The following is a 27,327-nucleotide window of genomic DNA, read 5'->3' as shown; positions in this document are numbered from 1 at the left end:
TTGAGGAGAAGACGTTTGTGCTAAATCACGGCCCTTGACTGGGAATAATAAGTCAAGTCTCTCGCTCTCTCTTCACATTCGTCCCTAAACCTTTGTGTAAGAAGCCCAGAGGACACTTAAAAAGTGGAGGATATTTTGGAAGAGAAAAGGAGGAGTGGAGTTGAAGTTTTATGAGGAGAGCTGCAAAACGCAGTTAGGGAGATACAGAGAGGCATCATCCTCTGCTCTGCTCATCTTTCAAACGGCACAAGATTGACACGCCAGCTCTCAGGAAACATTTGATACAATATCTAATGCTCCTGAGGTGCTCGTGTGTTTCTTCTGCTGTAATCTGTCTGGATTTTGTCGGCACACAGTGTAGCCGAGGTGCAAACGTGGCTAAAAAGTGTTGCAACAGTTGACAGAAACACAAACTTTAGACTTCATGAACGACCTAAAGGTTGCAGGAGAGTGGAGTAGCTGAATCTAAAAGTATCTCAGTGGTGACCTTCTTGCCTCGCTGGCCGTACTGGACCTCTGTTTATTAGAAATTTAAGCGCAGCACATACAGTACAGTCCTCGTTAGCCGTGTACTGTCGAGCGCTGGCAAACACAACGCTGAGCGTTCACTGGAGGGAAGCGAGCGAGCGAGCGAGGGAGCAGAAGGAGAAGCGAAGACAGTGTGGATGCCAACCGCCGTCTATAACACCACACACGACAACAGTGAGAAGTGATTCAACGCGGAGACAACACACTGGGCAGTTACGCTTAGAACGCCGTCGCTAGGCAACTGCAAAAAAAAAAATGTAATGAAAACAAATTCTTGCATTTTCACTCAGTGATGGACATTGATCAGGATAATGTGCCTCATTAATCCACATTAACATTCCTCTTCAGTGCATGTAGCCTGCACTACGAGCACTTTTTCTTATGTTTCTCATCCAAACAACGTCAGAGTCGCCACAGCACACACTGGCGACCCGAGTAAATAGACCTGTTGAGTTTGAAGCCTGTCAAGAGAAGTGTAAGATAGATAATTGTGGCTTGCTGTCAATATCTATCTCGCTATACTTAACTCAACAGCTTGCTTGCTCCATACATAGATCGCTGTCTAAATGGATGGATGGATGCATAGATAGATCTATATCTGTCAAGCTAGCTACTCAATACATACGGCACTTTGTCATTAAACAGTTCTAGCTCGACGCGACGCTATACTGGTTTGGCATCAGACACATATTTTTCCATTAGTTCAGTCCTTTTCAGGATTTTTAACTGACCAATCAGTGGCCGGCAGTCTGTTGCAGTCACATTTTAGTGTCCGACTCTAACTCTAACCCTAACCCAGGTACCAGGTACTAATGGAAAAGCAAAAATAAATGAGTAGAGTCGGGCCAAATAGTGCTAGAACTCTATAATAGAAAAGTGCCAATAGACAGCTATCTCAATAGATATTTAGACAGATGGATAGGTTTGGATAAGATGACAATGAATATAAAGATGTGGCCTCCACTCGTGTCAGAGTGTCAAATTAATTGAATCATTCAATCAAGAGATATAAATTAAGTTTCACATAAAAAAAATACCCCACTAATGTCCACATTACAAACTCTTTGCGGATAATATAGAATTATATAAAACCAACGCGTCATGAATCTAATTCTTAATTACTTTTATTCAAGGCCTCTTTGTCTTTTCTTCTTACAAAAATAACTTTGTTTTGAACACAATCTGGAGACACCTGGCATGGAACTCAAGAGCTCAGAGACAAAGACACGCGAGACGTACAGCACGGCATGTCCTATACATGTGGGCGCTCCATCTGCTTCTGATGCTAGTGGTGGTGAACGAGTGGGGACGCAAATATGCACATTCTGGTGTGTGAGTGTGTCCATCTGCAGACTCAAATAATAATATTACTAAAATAATAACCATTAAGAATGTTTTGGATTCCCTGAATTCTCTACTGCATCATTATCAATTGTTTGTAATAGAAATGGTTAAATTAACTTAATTTCTCTTTCATTTTTGTGCATTTTGCGGGTTTGTAAGAAGTATTGCAAAAGAGTAAAATCACGCCATGTACTCGATGTTTTTAAGTCCTGCATTAGAATAGAGTTTGGACATCTGTGTGACTTCACTGTGAACTTAAAGCACCACAGGCTTTTTCTTTCTTTCCATCTCTGACCACATGCTATATACGCGTGTGCTCTTTCTTGCCATTAAGTGTCCGCGTGGCAAGTTTGCAATCTGTTCGGATACTGCTCAAGGAGGAGGTCCCAGGCAGTGGAAGCATCAGAGCGAAGTCACTTCTTGTTCACTTGAGGCAGCGTGGGACACCTGCGTCGTGTCCGGTGCGACTGCGACACAGGATCAGATGGCACCGCCGCAGGCCTGATTTAATGGGAACTGGCAGTTAAATAGACTGGCGAGGGAAAAACACCAAATAACCAGCCGACCAGCTGCATAGATGAGTGCGGAGATCACGTCTGCGTGACAGAGTACTCGATTGTGCATTGATGAGCAAATGCAACATATAACTCATGGATTAAGTGGGATTATTGTGGTTAATAAAGTAAAGTTCATGCGTAAAAAATGGTCAGGTATAAATGTTAATGGCTCTGTTGAGAGATAAAGCTGAAATGCATGTGTTGACTCTGGTTAAATTGAGCATAACAGTCACCCGTTTAGACCACGCACCAATTAATCCTTCATGCCGCTCAACTAGCTGTGAGGCTCCACGAGGCAAAAGATGACAAACATTCAAACAGATAAACCATAAAAATGAACTGTCACAATTTATTTGAAGACGCTCTGGGTCCAGAGTTAACTGTGACCATGATGAAGCATTTTACCTTTTTTTCTACCAGATGGTTAATTTCTTCCATTAAAAGCTGGTGGGAGGTTTTGAATCAGCATCTTTTCTGCTCGCCTTATTGTCCATGAACTAACAGAGCTGTCACTTTTCCAAAAAATTAACTTTGGACAACTTTATAATGACCTGTAATTCATCCAAACACATCCCGCACTACACACAACCTGCTGTAGCCGCTCTTCTAGTCAACGGTGGAGAATGAGACAGTGGACAGTGTCAAAACACCTCTACACATTTACCTAAATATCAATTTAACGTCTTTCTTGCACATAATTCAAGCACTTTCAATGACTCATGTCTATTTAGGCCAATTTCCAAAAACTTTCAAGGGGTGCTACTTACATGAGACGTAGATAGTATTATGTAGAGGTACATAATTTGAACGTGAACTTTACATCCTACCTTCAAACTAATATAGAATTGGTTTTAACCATATTTTATACAGTAAAGATATCTTTTTGCTCCAGAATTATTAAATAGAACTTGTATAACATTAAGTTTTGATGAATTTACATGCCGTATACGTCTTTATTTTTATCTATTTCATGATACATACAGTCAACGGCAGTAAATAGTAAGAAATGCTTTACTATGCACATATATGCTCTTTGGACTTAAAACGTGGGCGCACATACGGTATAAAAACTGTGGGAAACATTGTGGTTCAGGTCTCGCTCTATTGCTGAAAATCCAAGCTTACGGAGGATGGATGGGTTGAGTTAGTGTAAAATATGTGTGGTTTTTTTCCGGTTTGTGCACAAATCTTTGAACCAGTGAAGAACTCCAAAGTATCTCAAATATAGTGCTCGACATCGGAAAAAAACAGGAATCCGGTCTCACATGGTGACATGAAGTGCTGCCCAGATACTTTCCAAACCAATCAATACCACGCTCCTCATTATTAAAAGGGGAGGATAGAGTCTCCTCCTGCAACGCAGGAATGTGATGACTATCATCTCCATATTGCAGTGGGTTGGACCTCAGAGAGGAGGCAGAGAACGAAACCTCCAAGGCAGCATCAAAACAAACTGTCTGTAGTTTTAATTGATGTCCAAAAGCAAACTGCTGACACAGATTTAAAAAAAGCTGAGGAGATGCTGCTGGTTCTTGTTTGTTGTCAATCCAGTCACATTGGACCAAGTTAGGAGGATTTTAAAGGGATTTAGAGGGATCCCTCTGTGGGTCACATACCCTGCCCTGTTGCAGTGCACCTGGGTAATGATAAATATGACCAGATCATTTTGATCTTGAGCTGGTAGAGGCCTGCAGAGCCAACAGTTGGAGGGTCCGCTGTGAGACGATCAAGGTGGGCTGCAGGGGGGTTTCCAGGGCAATCTCTGCGCCGAGCACTAAGGCTCCTTGGCATAAGAGGGTTGCCAGAGACGAAAGCCACCAGAGATGAAAGCCACCAGAAACATCAGCAGAAAAAGCTTCTAGCTGTGGATCAGGAGGGGCGAAGCACGGAGTAGGACGTTGATCAACCCCGGCTGGGTCGTCCAGGTGAGGGTTTCTGATGATGAAACGTGACCCTGGGTTCTTTACTGATGATGTGTCCAAGCTGCACCTTCTAGGTGTTTCCATGAACTAGTAATACTTAGGAAATTTAAATAGTGATGATTTTCCGAGCCGATTTCATGAATTTTCCCAGTTAGAATTCGACTTAACTCCAACCCGGGGGGATTTGACTCAAATCCAGCTCATGAAGCAGCTTTGCCTCCTCAACTCTGCCAACTAACGATCACCTGACTCATCGTTCCTGCACCCGTGCGAAGCATTAATCACTTCACCGGCAGCATTGTTATCAACAGGAACCATTCTGCCTCCGGTGAAGGCTCAAATGTTTCTGCGTTGCTGGTGGACATTTTAGCTGAGCTGTGCATTTCTCATAGAGCCATTCAAATCTGATTTTTCCTTCTTTTTTTTTGCCCCAATATGCAGGAAAAAAATGCTTAAATATAGAGCTGCTGTTTTGACGTTATAGAGAATGGCTGCATAATAGCAAATTAGAAACTGCTCGGTTGAGTTAAGACCCTCACATTCCTTCGTGTGTAATCATTATTCAGCAATAATTGGCATGAAGTTTAGCATTGTAGGCTCTGTAAACGTTCAGTCTTATAATCAAACTCCTTAAAACTGAAGAAGAAACCCCAACAACCTCCCACCTCCACCCCCTGCGCTGCATGGGAGCAGGTTATGGCGGCGACTAGCATGACCAGCAGCGTGTGCAGTTGTCAGATGACATCAGCTCAAGCGGCTCCAGACGCGGCGGCCGTGCCAGGCGGCGCGGACTCCCACAGTCTCTGGAGGCGGTGCTGCCTCGTGTATTTTTAGACGGTTGCACCTTGTTCGCGCAGCATGGTCGCATCACATCTGTGCAGTTCAACTGGAGCCCTCTCCCTTCCAGGCAACGTGCCCTTTTACCAAGGGCCCAAGGTCGGACTGCAGAGCCGACACAGATTCATTGTGACATTGTGTGCGGGGGAGAAAAAGGGAAAAATGGCACAGTGTGTGAGGCAGCTCCTGGTTTTTGGTCACGTGATTTGTCATCTTTCTCCAAAATGCCAGGATGCTGTCAGCATACAGTGCTGTGGTTTCACAGAGGCCCTGTTAAATGATGTCATATTAATCCTTTACTTGAACAAAACTCACTTCTTAAACCGTGCTTTGAACGCAGCCTCACCAAAATGGCACGGAGACGTTAGAAGGTCACTTAAGTCAAAATGGATTTACTTTAAAAATCTGCCTTAAAGATGCCCCCAAGAAAATCTGCAGCTGGTTCAACATTAGTCAGGAGAAGTCAACGTTCCTCTGAGGAGGAACATGGGAAACTAGGGACAAATGGCTACTTCTGTCCTTTGAATTGTCTTTTTATCCATCATGGATCCCACTTTTCCTTTAAGGGTCACGCTCAGTCAGCTTAGAGGATTCATCAACACAGGAACAGAACTTTCCCAATAAGATCTTTGTCTTTATGTTTTCCTTAAACATGGCATCATCATGTACATGAAGATATGTCTTTATACACACAAAACCCTCAAAAACTGCTGGTTCTTGAGAACATGTTCTGTCCTGGATGGTGTAGCTTCCATACCACACTATGGTGGAGCTTGCCAGGATGCTCTCTACTGTACACCTGTAGAAATTGCTCAGGCGTTTTGGATCCAGGTGAGATCCTTGTTGAAGGTTTTCACCTAAATAAAGCTTGCCTGGACACAATCACTTTCCCAGTGTTACATATTGGATAGAAAGCCGATAAACTTTAGCAGATTGCCCAAAGTTCTTTCTCTTGTGCGAACCGGACAAGTTTATGGAGGTTTATGAATGGTGCTTAACACGTTAACAACTCCCCACATGTTTAATAACAAGCTGAAAGAGAGGTTATCGCCCTCTAGTGGAGCGGAGGCTGATACAGTTCATTCAGAAAGTGGATTTCCTTACTAGAGCTCGTAAACTGGGATGAGGACAGTCGTCTTATTAAACGGCAAAAACGTGGAAACAAACTGAGTGACATTTAAAGCTGACACCTCTTTTCTCAAGTGCGTTGGTGAACTACGGTGGCCCGACAGGATGTAAACACTCTTTCACAGCAGCCTCCACTCTCCCCACCATTTCCTCCATCAATGCAACATTTCTAAATGACTGTAAAACAAGGCCTTTACCAGAAATACAGATAATAGGCTTCTTCTAAGGCTACAAAAAACAAGCATTTTTCTTTTTTTGTTTAGAGATTATACACTCGTTGAAATATACTTATGGGAAGTAAATTAAATTTCTGCCAATAAACTCTCCTCAATGTTACACCCTGGACCTTTAACAACGTCAATAAATTATACACATACACAGAACAACACCCCGCTGTGTTTCTAAATGTTAATGTAGGCACAGAGTTAGGTGTGAAAAATGAAAACGATCCAAATACACAACGATGACGAGACGACACACAACAGATGAGAGAACTCTCAGCGGTGGAAATTGAGGAGGTGAAGGAGTGTGTTTTCGCTCTCTCTCCACCCACATCTCTGTCTCTGTCCCTGACACATGAGCCGCCTGCTGCTCCCGGACCTGATATTAACCCCCGAGGTTGATTTAATTTGGACGACAGCGAGGCTCGGAGGAATTGCTCCATCACCTCCAGACTCCTCCCACCGGCTCTAACACCCCTCGTCTCCTGACAGCATCTCACACCACATCCTCGTCTCAGTGGCAGAGGGATGTTATCTTAGTTTTTATAACTCTGCGGCTGATTTGTACGATGCACAGCGGAACGGGAGCGCGTCCCTAATGTGGAGATTTGACAGTCGATGTCCTCGTTGACGGCATCTTGTTACAGGCATTACAGTCACTGTCAGTGGTGGGTGTCAACTGGAAAACACAAGTGGCTGAATGTGGGTTTGACGGACGCTGAATGACAAGAGGCTCAGGCTGTGCAGCGTTTTGGAAAGTTTTGGAAAATCGCCCCCTAAATAGACAATTTGTGCAAGAAAGAAGTTAAGTTGATATTTAGGTTCAATGTCTCCCTAATGTTTGTTACAACGCCACCTACTGTTTCATGTCCTGCGTTGCTTGACGTACGTAGACACACTGTATATTCACCCGTTGACGTGAGATTCCGTGCAGAACAATGAGCGAGTAAAGTTAGGCAAAGAGAGAACAAACGACGACGTGATGTCTGGGAAATGAAAATTCCAAGTTCTCTGTCTCACCAAAGACAAATTACAAAGACTCGCCATGGGTGAAGCTATGTTAGCACATTTGGTCCTTGAATTTTAGGGAATTAGTGCTGAAAAGTCCTTGAAAAGTCCTTGAATTTGATGTCAACCAAGGCGTGGGATCCCTGTAATAAAATTTAAAGTACATCTGCTGAAGTCTAAAGAGTTCGCCTGCCACTTTATGTATCCATTAGACACGTTTTTTTTGGCTGGAAACTGAAAGTTTGTAAACCACTCGCTGGCAACCAAACTCCATAGTGAAAATCTGCATTTTTAGTTGGCAGAGACACGGGAGCTGCTGCTCTACTGCTGCCTTTTTATAGAACTGTCTGCCACTTAAGATTGTGTGACCAAACTATTTCGAACACCAGACCAAAGTCAGAAGATAACAGCTGGAGATCCTGATGGAGGCAGCGGAGGATTGTTAAACGTCTGTGTATTGGAGATGTAAAATCGATGATTTTCTCTATGGACTTTGGTGCAGGGGAGTGAGCAGCTAACAAACTTCAATTTCCAAGAAAGAAAAAAGTGAAAAACATATTCTTAAGATGCAATTATATAATTATAGAATAGAATTTTGAGTTCCAGAGTGTTGGAGCTCTTAATATGCAAATTAGTATGCATATATTTCAAATAGTCTAATTCTTCATAATTATTCTCAATATAGTTGGTTTATTTATGGGTTCTTTCCTATTACTGATGGTTTTATTCCCTGTTGAGCCAATGTAACACCCAGATTGTACCCCCATGTGAATCAATAAAGGATTCTTCTTTATCTTAAAGGGCCACTTCACTTTTTTACTAATTTCCAGAGATAAATGTGTTATTTTATTATCAGAAAGTGGATCTGAGAGACGTGCCTCATTCCCGCAAACAACAGAGGACGTCAAAGTCACTTCCTTTCAAGAAAATAAGCCCTACACTGCTATTTACGGATTAAAGATGTGAAAAAAATAAAAGAATTTAAAAACCTAAAAACTGAGCTCAACTTTCTCTCACATTACAACCGTTTCCAAGGCGACACAAGCCAGACTATGGTCGCGTTCACGTCTCAGGTTCTGCAGCAGTAAACACCGTTTTAACACAGCGAGCACAAAGCAGATTCTGATTCCATCTGACACTCGTACACAACACACTAACTGAGAGTGGAGCGGCTGGAATAATAGTCGAGGCCACACAGAGTGAGAAACAAGAAAATATACAACTCATTGTGAACGAGTGCTTCCACCTCGGGCCCTTTGCCAACTTTGTGAATCACGCGGCATGAATCTCTTTTTTACTATCAACACCCACACGATGTGGCACTTAAGGGCTTAAACGCTGATGAAATCGTTGAAAGCAGCCAAAGGAATTTGCTCAGATGCTGCATGGGGTCAAAATGAAAGGCCTTGTGGTTTATATATGTGTGAATGTGACGTGAAGACGTTCTACTGTATTTCACTGGGAAAAGCGTTGACGTGTATATTAAACATTAAAACACTCAGTCGTGTCATAAATACGGGTCGTAATGATGCTTCTGATAAGTGCTGTAGGTGTTTTAAGGTTTGAGATTGAGTATGTTTTTTAAAGTGTTGCCAAAGTACTTTAACTTAAGTGTGTACAGCGGATATAAAAGTGTACACATGCACCCCTGCTAAGATTTTTATGATTCAAAACTTCTCCCACCTTTAATGTGACCTCTGACCTCTGACCTATTAGTTTAAGCGCATGCACACTTAACGTACAACCAGATTATTGTAAGTTTTTTGTTTTTCCCCAAACAGATTTTTTTGTTTTTCAGTTGAACAGCAAAGGTCAAAGGTCACATGAACGGTGGGAGAAGTTTTGAAATGATTTATTGTGTTCTCATTGTGTTTTAATTACATCAGAAGAAGAAGAGGTGGTATTATGGTCTGTATTTACATGGAGCTTTTCTAGTCTTGAGGAGCTGGTTTATGTCTTTGCTAAAGGACACATCCAGACTTAGCAGAGCCAGGAATTGAATCCACAACCTCCCTAACTCCTTTGATACTTTGATTTCTAAAACTACATTTTATATCAGAAAATGTACAGTAAATGTCATACACTTTAAGACTTTTACTTAAAAAAGTGACTTCAGCTTTTCTGCTAACATATCTTGTACTTTTACGCAAGTAACTGTCAGTAGTCAAACCTGGTCCTAATGAGGCAGAACCTCTCATTTCTGAGGAACTGGAGAAAGTTTAGGGCTAAAATTTGAGATATTTAGGTGGGATGACTTGAAGCATTTTAGGATATGTTATTAATACAATCATTTAAATGTTTTTCTATAACTTGATATATCAGTTGTTCCTAGATCCAAATAAGTTTGCAACGACACCATTTTCTCCTCATCCAAATATCTCACCTTGAATGCTTTTATTTTTTTGCAATTACATAACTCACAGCAGAAAGTGACGAGGGGTAAAAGAGAGCGCGACTCTGCATCGAGCAGCCAAACGGCACGATGTAACCCCGTGATGCCGCGATGACAAGAACTGAACGCACAAACAGAGGCACAGAAGAGCGGAAGAATGATGAGCCGCCGCGTTCCCGTACAGCGGCGCGTTGTCGCCACTCAACGCCGCGACGGCGTCGGTTTCCGTGGGAGGGAGGAGCGATAAAAGCTTCGGCCCAAACCACTGACAGGAGATAAACACTGAGACTCCTGCTACTGGAAGAGTCGCATCAAAGGAGCAGTCACATGAAAAGATTTAGGAGGAGAGGAGAGGAGAGGAGAGGAGAGGAGGGACAAATGACATGAAGATAGCAGTGCAGTGCAGTGATTGAAAAGAAAAAAGTGACAATTTAAAATGAAAGGAGGCAGGAGAAGGGAGGGAAATGACATGGTGGGAAAAACAGTGAGAATGGAAGGTGATAGAAGAGCTGAAAAAAAAAAGAAAGGAGAACTTGTGAGACAGAGACGAGGAGATAAAAATAGGGAGGGATAAGAAACAAAAGGGAAAACGAGAAAAATGTAAATGGAAGAGAATTGTATGGAATGTAGAGTGGGAAGGGAAGTGAAGTGAAGGAACACTTGAAGATGGGATAGTGCAGGAAAAGAAGTGAATTTGAGTCGAACACAGAAGAAAAGGGGGAATAACAAGCAGGAGAAAAGGTAATCATGGAAAACACAGATAAGCGGAGGCGTGTAACGGAGCAGACGGTCAGGGCAGAGCATGATGGGAGGAAGAGGAAATGTGTAGACGAAAGCACGAGGAAGGACAAGAAGAGGAATCTGACAGAGGCAGGGACGAGCGTGATGGGTTGTCAGGGAAAAGGACAGTGAGACAGAAAGGGAATAGCCCAGGCAGCGGGAGGAAGCGGCGGCATCACTTATGCTGCTTTTATCTGCTTCAGAAAAGCCACATTTCCAGACTCATATCTGCAAAGTCCCTCAATCACAGAGGAGACCTCAGCTCCTTCACTGCAGCCTCTCCACTCACATCCTCCATCATCCCAGAAACTCGACAGACTGAGACACCAACAGTAAACACCCTGAGGGTAGTGGACATGTACACATGATATTGTGTACGTTTACCACTTTATTTCACCATTTGACAGCGTTCTCTCACTGGAAACAGAAGTTTATAAACCACACTTGCGGTTACTCGGGTAAATCTGAACATAGGATTTCAAACACCGAAATTACTGACAAAGACAGAAGTGGATTAACAGCTCTAGTTTACTATGATGTAAAAGTGTTAATTTTCCTCTATGGACTTTGATGCAGGAAGTCAAACTTAGGGTTTGAGCCAGAAAAGGTTGTTTAACTGAGAGTAAAGGCATCACTTTAAACTATTTGTGTGTTTGGATGTCCGACACTATTTTAGAGGTTGATTGTTTGTCTCTGAATGTCTGTTTTTAGAACTATCAGTTTATTTCTGTCCCCTTTTTTTTTCCACAAAACCTGATGATAAACACATTTCCACTTCTCCATCTATGCCCATGCCCAAAAGAAATGACTGATCTTTATTGAATGTGTGATCAAAACACAATTCACTGCAATGAAAACCAAAAAAAGTCAATCGTGTGTGCTGACGTGTTCCTGAATTAAAACACAACTCGTTTCCCCCCCAAAAAAGGAAAAGAAAAGAGAAGCAGAAGTCGGATAAATAGACAAACGCTGCAGCGACCAAACAACACGTGTCATCGCCCAGAAGCTTATCGAACGCAGAGCGACAGGCCACATAATTGTGTCTGTCAAACACATCACGTCCTTTCAATTTACAGGACGCGGAGGGTCGGGAGGGCTGCGAGGGGCATTGTGTCGGATGAAAGGTTGCCCTCCCCCGGCATGTGACTGTCGCATTGTTCGGTGGCGCAGCCGTTTATCTGTCAGCCAAGCGTGAACGAACATCCACTAACAATACAGGTTTTTCCAACGTGACGCAGCAGCCGCGGCCTGACGCGCGCGCCTGCTTCTCTGCGATTACCGACACTGTGGGGACCCGAGGTGACAGGAGGATGGAGGATGGAGGATTGACTTACATTGTCTGTTCTGAGCTTCTTGGCAGGGCAGCCTCCATCCACAGGATGTAGCATGTAATACAGTCGCACTTTGTTGGCGTGTTTCCGACTCTGGAGGAGAGAGGATGGAGAGGGGGGGAAAAAACAGTTATTGAAGTTTTCTGGCCCATGGGCCGCAAGTTTGAGACTTCTGTTAAACTGTGCAGTTAACTATTACTATTATCAATGAAATGTTTTTAATTGTAGACTTCCTTGGCCTCTCAAACAGCAGAAATGATGAAATCAAATATCTCATTTTGTCTACAAACCACATATTTATTAATTTTATGGTCATTAAGGAGCAAAAAGAAACCTGAACATGTTCCATTTATTATTAAAAGACAACATTTAAAACAATGAATTGACTGTCAAAGTAGCTGAAGATTGGTTTAGTTGTTTATTTTTTTTAGAGATAACGTGAATGCGACAGATGCTCGGACGACTTCAAGTCACGGCTGTTTCTGTTCCAGAGATAAAAATCAGTTAATGTAGCAGAAAATGATGAACTGATTCCAACTTTAACAACACTGCAAAACACAGCTCTAATTGTTCCACCAACGCGGCAAATGCATCACTCTCTATTTCTTCTACCATATAAACCCTGAAAGACGACGTTTAAAGCAGCCAATCTCATTATTATTATTGTTGTTATTATCGCTCATGATCTCCGAAAAGAGGCATTTAATGAAAAAAAAAAGCAGACTGTGGAGACACGACAGGAAATAAAAAAAAAGATGAGTTTAACAACCTGGCCACACAGGTGCCATTTTATAAATGGAGCACATCAATCTCTCAGAAAAACTGCAGGTTTGAATAATAAAGGCCACTGATGAGTTCTTGAGATCAACCAATGAAATGATGTGCAGTAATGGAATTGTAGTTGACAAAAGAGCTACTGGCATGAGTGAGCCGCTTTACTATACTCTAAATGCTAATGAGTTAGTATTTTAACACCCAAAATATCTTTTTTTTTTATCTTTTTTTTTCTGTTTTTATACAAAAATAAAAAAAGTGTCTTAAATCCATCACTAAATACAACACAGGACGGCAACAAAACTTAAGTTTTTTTTACCTAAATTTACATTCTTACTTTTCATCCTCTCTTCTTCTAACCCTTGTTCCAAATGCCCTGCTGTACCAGAGGGAGACGACTTCCTGTTACCGCTAATGTTTTAAGACAGCTGTGGAATGACGACTAAAATGAAAGATAACATAAAAACAACTGTGAGTTATTTGTATTGCCAAGTGTTATGGCAAAAGATTTATAGAGGGAAGTAGGAAAAAGGTCAGTCAGTGGCTCCTATTTTGAAGGCTAACTACTAAAAATATAACAAAACATTATTTTATCAAAAATCCAGGCCACATTTTACACGTGCAGAACAAATCAGGTTTCTGGTACAGGTCGGGTTGTGACATATAGTCTGTTAGGGGTTGGTTTTTCCAACGGGAAACACACAAAATCAACATCATTTGGTGGAGAAAATGCAAAAAGTCCTTGTGAACGCAGTTTCATTGAGTGAAAATGTCAATATCAGAAACAGTGTTGTTGTTTCAAACAGAAAAGACAGGATCTTATCTTGTGAGGAGCTGCAATGTCGATAGTGTACAGTAATACAGTCAGATAACGAAAAAAAAAAGACTTCTCTTCATGAAAGCACAGCAGACAAAGTCATTGTTCTACGGTCACTGGTGAGAGTGAGACTGCACAGATCTATTTGTCTCACCTGTTTGGTTTCCTTGGCAGAGATAAAGCAGCCTGAGCTTTGTCACTCCTTTGAGGTGGAAAAAACATGTCAGGCTTGAAAAGCATGAAGGTCACATGGCTGTTCACTCATCACTCTTTTCAATAAAATGTATTTGTTCTCTTCAAATAAACGGCACTATGACAAAAATGCTGTCACCTTGAAGAGCAAAACACATTCTGACATGTTAGCCTTGTTTATAATAGTGCTATTATGGTATTTTTATATAAACTATTGCTATAAACAGCAATAGTCAGACCTAATCACAACATGTAGCTCTCTGTTTAAACATAATTCTTCATGTTGCTGTGTGCTAAAGCTATGTGTAAAGTATGAGCATTATTGTCTGTGAGAGAAGTAGAGCTAATGCTAAGCGGAGCTAATGCTAAGCGGAGCTCACGCTAATGTAAACTTCCTGTTTATGTCAGTGCAGCTGTTCTCGCCCTACAGTTTCATAAATGTACCTTCAGTAACCACGAAGTCACAAACTTTGATGTGGAGTGTTTGTTTTATTATTTTTTCTTCTGTTTTGCTGATTGTTTAAGCTAGCAAGGCCCTCGCACTACACTTCAATACAATTTAGCTAATGCTAAGCGGAGCTCATGCTAATGTAAACTTCCTGTTTATGTCAGTGCAGCTGTTCTTTTTATATCGCCTTACAGTTTCATAAATGTACCTTCAGTAACCACGAAGTCACAAAGCTTGCTGTGGAGTGTTTGCTTTATTATTTTCTTTCTTATGTTTAGCTGATTGTTTAAGCTAGCAAGGCCCTCGCACTAGGGTGGCCATTTCCATAACAAAAATGAAGACGCACGACTAAACTGCAATACAATTTTGTCCATGATAACAATTGCAACTTACATTTGTGATATGTCATGATCTGCGTAAATGTCTTCACAGGGTTTGTGTTCATTCACAACAAAACGCTTTGACATTTCTGTCAAAATGTGTCAGCACATGGAAGCCTTGTTTACGTTATTTAACCAATGATGTTTCAGACATATTTGATAACACCGCCTTCAGACGCCTTTGACCATACTGTAGATCTTAGGGCATTGGCTGTGTTTCAGTGCAAAAAGGAGAACAAATGAGTGACAAAGCAGACAAAGCATCCAAAAAAAACGGACTGTCCAGCCTAAATCCAGACATATGGCCACACTATCTCACTATTTGGGAATGTGAACTGGCTCTTCAGAGATGTTGTATTAGCCTTTCAATACAACCTTCTCTGCAGCAGCAGAGATTTTTCGAGATTTCTCACTCACGGTGAGAAGAAAGGGAGAAAATGTTGAGTGTTTCGATTTCAAATCCTATTCGACTCCCCGCTTCCATATAATCATAGTAAAATACTGTACATCACTGGGCTTTTTTTATACAATGGCACAATCAGCTTTGGACTGTTCAGATTGTGTGTCTCTGTGCGTCATTTCTTCATTTCCATTTGTGAAGTGCAGGAACATCAATCAACCAGAGTTTGACATCAATCTCCTGTGAGGTCACTGCTGATGCAGTACCACAAAAAAAAGGCTTGGTTGGGCTTTCATTCATACACTACAAAAATGTTTCCCCCTATTTTTCCCTCATTTTATTTCAGCTGCAATCACTTGCACTTCTAGTGTTCAGGCACATTATTTGTTATAGCACCCCAAAGTGCTTTTGTTCTGGCACGCTGAGGTTTCACCTCTCCTGCGCAGCAGAGGTGTGTTTCTGCAGAACAAACACTTTCAGCTCCCCAACTGTGCAGAAGGTCTCCACGTTCACCACTTCACCAGCTCATGGAGGCGATTTCATCAGCTCATTGGAACACTGGCCATTAAAAATTTTGAAACTCTACATGTGTGCTCATTATTTCAATCAATCTTAGATTTTTAAAATAAAATTAACTTGTTTTGAAAGCCTGTTTGTGGAATAAACAATATATAACTTTTTTTGGTGGGCTGCAGAAGAGTTTAAGAAATTATAAGTGCACCAAAATATACCAAATATAAGATATTATGTACCTTTATTGATCACCAATGGGAAAAATGTACATTGATACAGCAGCACAAGAGTTGAAAGCTAAATTTGTCTTGCATTTCAAAATGAAATGTACGGTAACGTAGCGTAACGTAACGTAACATAACTAAAGGTAACGTAAAGTAAGGTAACAAAAGGTCATGTACAGTAAAGTAACGTAACTATTTGAGTCCCATAATGGGAAAATTTACAGAGTCACAGCAGCAAAGACAGTAAAGATAATAAATAATAAACATGCATTTCCACATCGATAAATGTAGAATATAGAAAAAATAGTACATACAGTATATTTAGTAACCTGAATATGTACAGTTTGACCTTAATATTCAAAGTATAATCTATGATTGCACTTTTGCAGAAACAGTGGATAAATATAGGCCTATTACTTATCATATAGAAAACATATTAAGTACTTCAATTTATCACAGGATGTTTATATTTGGACAGTGACTCCATCTTGTGTTAACAGTCAAAGCAGACACATTTTAAAAAAGCCAGTTAGCCATATTTATGTCAGTGGGTTTTGCTCGTTCACCTGTGAGGAACCAAAGTCTGCTCAGACACAGAAACAGACACCAAAAGTTCTGCATGTTCACATTCAGACTGTTTGTAAACCGGCCTGAACATGTGCACAGTCGGGCCAAAAAAAAAGCCAATTATCACAAAAGTCAGACACAGTGACACAGAAGAAACCAGCAGGAAACTGTGTGTGTGTGTGTGAGTGAGAAGATAACACACACTTGTGAGTCACCGTGAAACAGCGGCTACATTCTGTTCATGACAGGCAGTGGGTTATTTGTTTATTTCTCTGCATACGGCAGATTTACATTTGTACGGGCCTGTTTGTGTCACGGCTGACGCCAGGAACGCGGTGAAGATGGATCCAAATGTGGAGACACACACACACCGACTGAGGCAGGTACAGCAGAGAAGCAGGGACGGTGGTTAAAATTAACCACGCGTACAGGAGGATGAGTCAGGCAGTCAAAAAAAAAGAGACAGGGACAGATGATCGTTACTCCACGTGGATCGCAAGGCAAGGAAGAGACCGGCTGGACAGACAGGTGAGTGGGAACAAGGTCCGTGGAGCTGAAGGGGAGGCTGGAGACACGGTGGCTGAGAGGAACAGGCCTCACACTGTGAGACTTTAAGATTTCAACAAAACTACTGGCTGCTGGAGCAGCTCCTCCACAGGATATGTTTGGATGGGAGAGGAGGAAAGTGCATGACCACCACATCCACACAAACAACTCCTCTAACCTCTGGTATCAACAAGGCGTTCTTTATATTCAAGGTATTCTCCTTCACATCATCATCTCTCTAAACCGTAGATGGTCATATGTGGAAATCCCCATCCAACTCCAACAGTCATGCTATGTTCAAAGTCACTCTCGTTCTGATGCTCGGTTTAATATCGTCTAAATTCACTAAATGCGATTGGCCAATGAGATCTTGGTCGCCACAGCTGACCATCTGCCTCCATCTTGCCAAATTCCACTGTGTCCCTCTTCTGTTACGTCCTCATGTTCTGCTTCACAACATCCATGAACCTTCTCTGTGGTCTCCTGCTTTTCCTCCTGCCCAGCGGCTCCATCTTCAACATTGCAATCACTCCTCTGACCAAACCATCTTAACCATGACTCTCTTCTCTGTCCCTGGAATATATTAATTCCAATCCTGTCCATGCTGATCACAATAGTAGTTTAGTGACTTTAACAACCTTCAGAGCAACACAACACATGACACTTAGTTTACACTTGACTGACTTAACTGTTACATTCATATCGTTGATAAGTTACTTAAATCTGACTGTAAGGCCTTAGTGTGGTAAATTGAAAACAAATAACAGACATATCACTCACGACACGATGTAGACAATCGAAATTGTCACGTAAAACCAAACTAGACAAGTCTAAAAATGGCAGACCCATCTGTGCTAAAAGAGAGGGAAGAAAAGACTGAGCCGTTGAAAAGGTGTACCTAATAAAGTGAGTGTACTTCATCTTCTCCAGTTTACAGCATCTATTAGCGGGGTCTCTGATGTGCCATGCAGAACAAAGAAACAGCCAGTAAAACAGTCAGACACGTGATGAACTGCACATGAAGGATACACTGCTCATAATCATCAAGTCTAAATGTCCCGATGATGTGATCTGGCATCAGTCATTTTAATCTCCACCTGCAGAGCAGGTTCCGTTCTGGGTTTTTTTCTTACCATTTAATAAATGATGTTGGCAGCGTCCCACTTTCCAGCGTGTTTACGGAACATTAAAAAACAGGCCATTTGTTTGATTGCAGAGTTTAGTTTACTGCTGCCGCACGCCGCGCGAACCTCGACACCCTCGCAGCCTGACTCTACCGTCCCGTCGTAATTTCGGTGCATATACGAACTGTATGTCACCGCTGCAGAGAAAAAGCTGACACTGTGCCACACCTACTGTGCCACTGCAGAGCGACATGTCACTCACAGTCACAGGCTGTGAGTGACACGCCAATCTGGGAGTGCCGATTGGCTTTTATGCAAATGAGATCACGTGCCATTGCAGAGGCTAACTGTTTTGTCGTGACTTTTTAAGGTTTGGGGGGAAGAATTTGTGATATATTGCAGATTCTTACATAATAAACGATGCTGTTCTCCTTGGTTTGCATGGTAAGTGTTAAAAAAATGCTGTAGAACATGGCAGCTCAAGATGGAGGCCTCCATAAAGCAAGGCCCTTGGCTTAAAGGGCTGTTTCACACATTCTCCACTTGAATGAAGAAAGAACTTAAAATGGTTATAACGTTGCTGGAGTTTATTTAATTCACATTCCATTACAGAGTTGGATTAAATTTGACTTATTACATTTTTTTCAGATCTTTTACTATTATAAAACTTTACTCATAATTGACAGACACGCAGTGAAGGGCTTTTATTTTTTTGAAGGAAGTGACTTTGACATGGACTTTCTGTCAGTATTCAATCCCAACTTCCTCTGTGGTTGTGGGAATGGGACATGTATCTCAGATCCACTGTCTGGTGATCAAATATCTCTGGAAATTAGACAAAAAAAACAACTGCATATTATTTGGGTGAAGTGGCTCGTTAAGTGCAAATGAAAGACTTATGGTAGGTATGTTCAATTTCTGTCAATACGCCCTCCTGAACCGTTTAAATACTCATTATTGTGCAAAAATGGATGTGTTGTTTATAAAAAGTAACATGAATGTGCCACAGACTGTTACTCGTGTCTTAAAACTCATCTTTCACTCAATTCATCTTTTATTTTCAGAATAAAAGTCTCTGAATTCTGCATGACTGTCATTGGCATGATATTAATACTGAATGGACACCAACTCTCCCCATTATTTATCTTATTCTAAATAAATCATTATTCAGATTATGACATTTCTAATGGAATATTCCATTCATATCCCTCATGGGAATGCAAAGTCATACCCAGTACGTCCACTAGGACTCTGACAGACACAGCCTCTTTTTTGTGGGTCACTCACTCATTACACAGTTTCACTGCTGCAGCCGTAGCTGATTAAACGCTGTCACTGCAGACAGAAGGCAGATGTTCACAGGACACAGATGTCACTGTTGTCTGCGACTTTGAAGTTCAGCGTGAAGTTCAACAAAGTTGAAGACATAAAAAATAACACAACAGGAAGTTTTAGTTGGTTTTAATTTGTCCGCCCCCTAAAGTGCTACCAGGGCGGAACAGTTTTTCAAATCGAACTTCCAATTTGTTCACTTAACTCGTTCCTTTTGCGATTCTTCCAAACTGAAGCATTTTTAGAAAAGGAAATAGTAACCCACATTATTATTTATTCAGTTTCAGAATTCAGTTTGTTATTTGGCAAATAAATAATTAAAAAAAAGTTTATGAAAGATTTCTAAAAAATGTTTATAAAGTTAAATTGCAATTCTGATAATTGCAAGTTTGATAATCATTTAATCGGTTTGAAGCTTTTTCCATGAAGATTTCTGATTTTTTTCTGCTTCTTAAATGTGAATATATTCTTCGTTTCTTTGCTCCACATCACAAATAAATCATTAACACTGAATCATTTTCGTTTGTGGACAAAAACATTTGAGAAAATCATCATTTCCAGGTTTGACAAACACCTTCTTACATTTTATGGTCCAAAGGATTACTCGATTAATGGAGAAAATAATCGACAGATTAATCGATTAAGAAAATAATCGTTAGTTGGTGCTCTGGAGGTGTTTATAGGTCATATCTTCAGGCTTTGCAAAAAATTTAAATTTCAAATTTGGTCTTCTTATGTGTTGTTGAGTCAATGTGATGTGTGGAAGTCACAAAATAGACAGTTTTCTTTTATTTGTGTTCATAAAAGTGAACTACTTTTTGCTCAGGTGAGTTTATACAGTTGGTAATAATTGTGCTGGAAAACAAGGATATAAGATATATACATTTTAACCTAGTAATGGAAAAAAGGGTTCGAGTTAACCATTGATTTTGTCTGACAAAGTGCAACCAACATGGTTGGACATGGTAGACACACACAACTTTAGCAACATTAGCAACTCTTACGTAGTTATTCATGACAAATGCATCTCTGTTAGCCTCCTACAGCTACCTCCACCATTGAGCGTTAACCTGACACATACTGAACATGTGAATCCAGCATAAGTGAAGGAACTGGTGGTTTGGTGGTCTGTCAGTCTGTCAGTCTGTCAACACTGTCCCCTGCTCTCTATCTTGGAGGACAACTTTAGGCCAGCACTATTATTAGTGCTGCCTCCACCCATCGCTGCACTCAAAGCCCCTCAGGTTGATTACTGTTATCCAGCTGATGATCCTTGATACCACCCAGGGACATTTTCATAGCCTTTTACCAAAACACAGCCCTGAGTGTTTGTGTGTGTGTTTGACCAGCAGTAGTTGAGCACTTGCAGCTTCTAATTTTAGAAAGACAGGCAGAAACTGTTAGACACTCAGGAACCAGGCTTTCTTTTAGCTGCTCCTGGATGACCGGCAGAGGATTTCTGTGTTTACCCTTTAGCCCGAGGCTTGGACACTGCTACCGAAAGAAGTTGTACCCCTTTCAGGTCAATAACAAAGCCCCGTCACTGCACAGTCCACACTCAAAAAGACATAATCTCCCGAGTAACTGTAGTTTGCATCATAACAGTGGGCTCTAGCAGGTGTTTGTGAGGATATTAAAGTGTGTTTACTTGGAGATTTCCTCAAGGATTTGAAGCTTTCTACAGAATCTTTTTTTTTCCCAAAAGCTTTTCAAAAAAGTAACAAAGCTGGAGTCTGCAACACATTTACCTGGTGAAAGGCATCAGTAGCCAATTATTGATTTGCTTTAATTGGTTGTTTCTGAGTGTGGAGATAAGCAGTGTGTGCACTAAAAATAAAGGTTAATGAGAGGAAGCTTAAATTGTACGGCATCCATTCACCCACATGTTTCCATTCTTCAATCTTTAAAATCAATTCCTCCTTTTATAGATTTATATAAGATTGATTTATTGATATTTTAGAAAGATCCACCTCAAAGCTGATCATTATCTTGAAACCAGACTCACTCAATTAACCAGTCAGATATAGAGTATTGGTTAATGTAAACCAAAAATATAGCTGTTTCATAGAATATGAATCCCTAATGAATCAGCAAAGAGGAACAGCATATATCAGTACGTCACATTCACGAGAATTGCTCCATCTCAGTCTAAAATAGATTTCCTGTTGCCATTTGAGAATGTGAACATTTGTACACAGGAGAGATGACTAATGACCGACAGTAAGATGCTCTTAACCTGTGCTAAACACGGGTGAAATACTGTACAAGCTGTCTCCTGAACAGAAGAGGCACCCTCTGGGTTTGTGCTAAATCAACCTTTAAAGTGTTTTTTTTTCAGTGATCTTTAAGTGTGGACGTCATTGTACACTGTAGTGCATTTTTCTCTGCCACTTTTATTTGATTTGTACACTGAGGAACTGCCCGAGTCCACTGCGATCATCTCTGTTTCCGAGCTGCGTGCCTTTTACAGCTCGTTGTGAAGGTCATGAGGCTAAATCTGAGCACGAGAGTGTGACGCGCAGCGAGCAGCAACGCCACGCCACGCCACGCCACGCCACCGCACACTGCCAAAATTCAAGGTAACACTCTTGGAATTAATGCTTGCAACCAGCTAGGAGAGTTAGCATATTTAGCATTGGTGAAACGAATACTTTTGACAAGCTACTGACGCAAACAACATGGCTAACTAGCAAGCTAGTAGCTAGCTCCCTCCCAGTGTTACTCCACAGAGTGGAGAAGAGTTGTTTTGTGACTGTTTGTGTTTTGTAGTAGTAGAAGTAGTAGAAGTAGTAGTAGTAGTAGAAGTAGAAGTAGTAGAAGTAGAAGTAGCAGTAGTAGTAGTAGAAGTAGTAGTAGTAGAAGTAGAAGTAGAAGTAGAAGTAGCAGTAGTAGAAGTAGTAGAAATAATAGAAGTAGAAGGAGTAGTAGTAGAAGTAGTAGTAGTAATAGAAGTAGTAGTAGTAGTAGTAGTAGTGGTAGAAGTAGTAGAAGTAATAGAAGTAGTAGTAATAGATATTTAAATGCTTTTTATGTAAAAACACAGTACTACTGCTAATGTAGGCTACCTGAAACTCAACAATACAGAATAAACTGTCATATTTTTGCTTCAGAGTCATACTGACAGAATCCAGTACTGACCCATGCATTGTTATAGTATTATGGTCTTTATTTACACTTTTTCCTTGATGAACCACTCAAAGCACTACAGTTTTTCCATTCACTCATCCCTACAGTGCGTCAACACACTGTATATGCAGCATTTTATTTCAATCACACCATTCACCTGCTGGTAATAGGGCCATGGGTTCTCACTAATTGTGATTTTAATTATTGTTATTATTTGGTTTTAAATGTGGGCATCCCATGGCCTAGTGCAGCGTTTCCCCTTACATGTTTCACCTGCTCCAATACACCTGGGTCAAATAGACAGTTTGTCATCGAGCTCTGCAAAAACAACCCACTCCTTTAAATCAATCACGTATGTTGGAGCAGAGAGTCATCTAAAACATGCAGGTCAAGGGTCACCAAGGACCAGGATTGGGAAAGAGGGGTACCAATCTCAATCCCACTGTGCTCTCCCCAGTGATTGGGTTAATTGGAGACTCCAAATTGACCTCAGCCATATGGGGAGGAAGGCCACATCCAGTGTACTACTAGTGCCAATTCTAAGCCAGGATATATGGGAGGGTTGCGTCAGGAAGTAAAAAAAATCACTGCCAAATCAAATATGTGAATCACTGAGCAAGTGATCCCCTGTGGCGACCCCAGAGGTTTTTTTTTTAATTATATGTGGTTACTGCTGACTGTACAACATTTTCTTTTCCCTTATGGGAATAATGAAGATAACTTGAACCTTGAACTCCCAACCATCCATTTAAAGGACAAACTGCTCCACATACTGAGCCGCAACCAGTCCAAATTAAACAATCACTCATGTTTATTACAGTATTGCCAGGGCTACAGACTGTGGCCTTTTTTTTTTTTCTTCTTTAACTTATAGAAGAGTATTGGGACATGAAAATGATTTCAGCAAATCCGATAAAAAATGTTTCAGAATAAAATTACCAAACCCAGCTTTAAGCATGAATTCATAAGGGGCCTGGGAACATGAAATGAAAAATGATGAAGGACTAATGGAAGTGGTCGAGTGTGGGAGCATCAGTAGTCCTGCTGAGCTGGAGCAGGAACAGACTTATCCATCAGCTCAAACGACACTCTTCCAACCGGCAGTATCGGGAGAATACATCAGGCCTGCACCTCTCATTTCAAATCATTTACCCTGTCGTCTTACATTTGTCAGCGTAATACCTGCACGGCATTGGAAATAAGCCTCGCTTCGGCTCAGTCAAACTAACACAGGCAATTGCAATCAGAGCATAAATCAATACAGGGGTTCAATTCATTTCTGGGGACAAATTCTTCACTGTCAGTCGAGTGTAAATAACCTGGAGCCTCAACGCTTGTTGGGTTTGACAAAAAAATGTGAAACTTCAGATGATTATTCAATGGATCCATGTTTTATTCCCAAGACACAACAAAGCCAAGCCAATATCGCAAGACACGTGTGGTCAAATCTGTGTAAAATGGACACATGTAAGCGCAAATGTTTTATTTTTAATTACTGAGGCCAAATAAAATTAGGCAAAAATGGAATTTCAAAGTAAAAATTTGAAAAAAAAATTTGATTTTAGACTAATTCAGGTCCAAGGGGTCGCAGATTTGTATTTCCTGTGCCTTTAAGAAAATGAATACTACAAAGATACCCCAAAAAACAATGTACCTTATCATAGAAGTAGATTGGAGTTTACTAATCACAATGCCTCCAACGTCGATTTGAAGCCATCTATTCTCTTAACTTTGCTCAGACATTGTCCTTAACCTCAACCAAAGCAATCAATGCCTAACAACAAAGTTTCCCTTTACAATAAACTATTGTATATATACACACATATATATATATATATATATACACATATATATGTATATACACACATATATATGTATATATGTATATATATGTATACATATATATATATACATATATGTATACATATATATACATACATATATGTATACATATATATACATACATATATGTATACATATATATACATACATATATGTATACATATATATACATACATATATGTATACATATATATACATACATATATGTATACATATATATATACACATACATACAAAAATAAAATACCCTAACCTTAACCTAACCATGAGGTTCTGCCTCATTAGGACCAGGTTTTGGTCTCCATGAGGACTACTGGTCCTGATAAAGTCAGTTTTTATGCCAGAAAATGTCCTAAAGAGTAACATATACAAGTACACGCACACCTGACAGTCCGGTAAATCATTACAACATCGAAAGGTTTTAGTGCATCAACAGACACATGTCCGAATAACTTTATACTTCAGCTGTGGCCAAGGTGCAGGACTTAACTGTGCCAATGCAAGTCAACTGCAAACATAATGAGTGATCAATCGCAATAATCAATCATGAGATCAGTGTCTCTCCTCAGCTGCAGCTCTCTACTGGTCGTTGTTCACAAACAGTGTCATTTTACTGCAATGACAAAATCCCACAATATCCCACTGCACACCTGAACCAGCTTCTCTGCACAGCAGTGCACCACAGTGCACCATTCAGACACTGTTTTAAAGTCAATTTAGACATAAGAATATATATATAACACTGGAATTGCTCCAGGGAGCAATTCCAGTGTTATTTTGAAAATAACTCAATTTGAATGTAATTCTATGGGAAAATGAGCTTCGACTTCCCAATTGATGAAAATGTTTACACCAGTAAACATTTTCATGTTAAGGAGTTAATGGTCTCACTCGCTAGTTTCAGGTCTCCTTCAATTATATTATGTTCCAATTTAACGAGTGGACACCATTGCAATTGTCAGCTGGTATTGTTCCGAATGACACTTGGTGGCTTTAAAACTGAGAGATCGAAAACTTCAAATCGATTTGGCTCACTGCACACCACTGTACCACAATGCACCATTTGGAAACCACTGTTTTAAAGTTTCTCCCATAGACCATACAAAAAAGTAAAAAAGTAAAAGTAAAGTCATTCTGGAGGCAAGATGTTGAATAGCCACCAGGGGGCAACTCGAATGTGAAAATTACTCTGATTGGAAGTCTATGGGAAAATTAGTTAATCATAACATCGGTAAACATTTAAGTGAGGAGTTGTCACTCCATTGTAACACAATGTACCATTAGGAAACCACTGTTTTAAAGTTTCTCCCATAGACTGTACATTTAAGAAAAAAAAACAAAACTAAGTATTTTACTTACTGCAGTAAAGTCAATCTGGAGGCAAGAATATGTTGAAACTCCATACTGGTTGTGAAAATTACTCAGTTTGAATGGAAGTCTATGGGAAAATGAGTTATTTATAACATCAGTAAACATTTTAGGTTAGGTTCCAATTTAAAGGGAAATAGTTAATAAAGAATGGTACATAATGCGGACACCATATGTCTTTTGTCTGACAGAAGTCTGGTTGCAGGTGACATCTGTGATATTCCATTTGCAGAATGTCAAAATGGCGATTGTGGAGGCTTTAAAATGGGAGTTCAGATCCAGAAAGTAGAAAGAAAGCTTCCATTGAAGTAGGCCACGCAGTCAATCCTCAAACTCTCACTAAAAACACGGGACGGACCGCAAAACTAAATCCTCTGAGATCCAAGACAACAAAATCCCACATTAGAAAACACAAACACATCCATTTCCACCGGCTCTCAGAGGAAATTCATTATATGGATGTTTATGTCGCCTCAGTGTTTGCTTTACGTCACAGACAAGTTCACCGGTGCAGCTTCAGGAACATAACAACGTGCAAGGTGAGCAAATATCGGGATCTACCCAGGACTGTGCCACCAAAGCTGCAGTCACTTTCAAAAGAAGGGCATTGTTAGAGTGTCAGGCACAGTCGTAAAGAGTAAATATACAGTATTGTGATTCTGTGAGCGATTTGAGCGCGATGCATGTCCCCGCCGGGCCCCGAGGACTTTCCACTCCACCGCCTCGCTCTCGCTCTCACGCTCTCACTCTCCCTGACAGCTCCCACTCTCTGAATGTATCTCATTCAAATTCCCCCGAGTTTCCTCTTTGGAAAAAGAGGCTTTTGTTCTTCTTTCCATCAAAATGATTTCTCATCAAAGATGAACTGATGAAAATCGAGAGTGAACGCTGCAAACGCAGAGTGGGACAAAGAGCAGCCTTTGCACAATCTGCACTCATAATATTCTCATTTAAGAGTTTGATGGTTGTAATTAAGGTTCATTTTCACGTCCAGTAAATTCGATTCCTGTACATTTTTTTCATAGAGTTGGATATTTTCCATACTATCGTTTATTAATTACCTTTCATTTGTTACACTCTGTGCTGCCGTAACACTACAAAACCTGATAAAGGTGTATTTATTCTGTAGCTCAGTACAAAGAATAACAATTGGCCTTATTTGCTTTTTAGTGTCTTTAAAAAACTCTTTATTATAATGGAGTTCTGGGCATAAAACGCACTGAAGGTTTTGCAGGATAAATGGGATTCTCACGTTCCTCCTCCCAAGGTCAAATGTATAGAATTTATAATAACGGTGAGATTCCAAGGTTCCTTTTATCATTTTTCACTCTTTGACATAAGAAATTATGTATAAATTTCCCTTAAAATACAAAAAAAGGGTGGCGCAAGCTCAAATCAAACTTAAAAATTAAAGTTTAATAAATACGTTTATAAATATTTGCATTACGTTCTCATTAAACCATGAAACATGTGCAATTTTCTTTTGTTCTGCATTATACAACGTGATATAAGCAAAACTTTTGAGGCTGGGGGACTACGACGTCCACGTATACTGCACGTATTATTATATTAACAGGAATATTGAAATTAAGACTCATCCTGGGATTATCAGACGAGTCATGAGCT

General features: G+C 40.5%; 1 protein-coding gene across 1 annotated transcript in view; it reads right to left on the bottom strand.

The window, feature by feature from the left end:
• Nucleotides 1-27,327, bottom strand: part of zmat4a (zinc finger, matrin-type 4a) — a 122,443-nt gene that overhangs the window by 67,439 nt on the left and 27,677 nt on the right. The window contains exon 3 of the mRNA XM_044025357.1: nucleotides 12,052-12,141. Within this exon, the coding sequence (XP_043881292.1) occupies nucleotides 12,052-12,141 (90 nt within the window). The remainder of the gene's footprint in view (nucleotides 1-12,051; nucleotides 12,142-27,327) is intronic.

Source organism: Solea senegalensis, linkage group LG5, assembly GCF_019176455.1.
Source record: "Solea senegalensis isolate Sse05_10M linkage group LG5, IFAPA_SoseM_1, whole genome shotgun sequence".
NCBI classification, from domain to species: Eukaryota; Metazoa; Chordata; class Actinopteri; order Pleuronectiformes; family Soleidae; genus Solea; species Solea senegalensis.
Note: the sequence above shows the minus strand (reverse complement) of the source record. Positions and strands in the feature narration are given on the sequence as shown.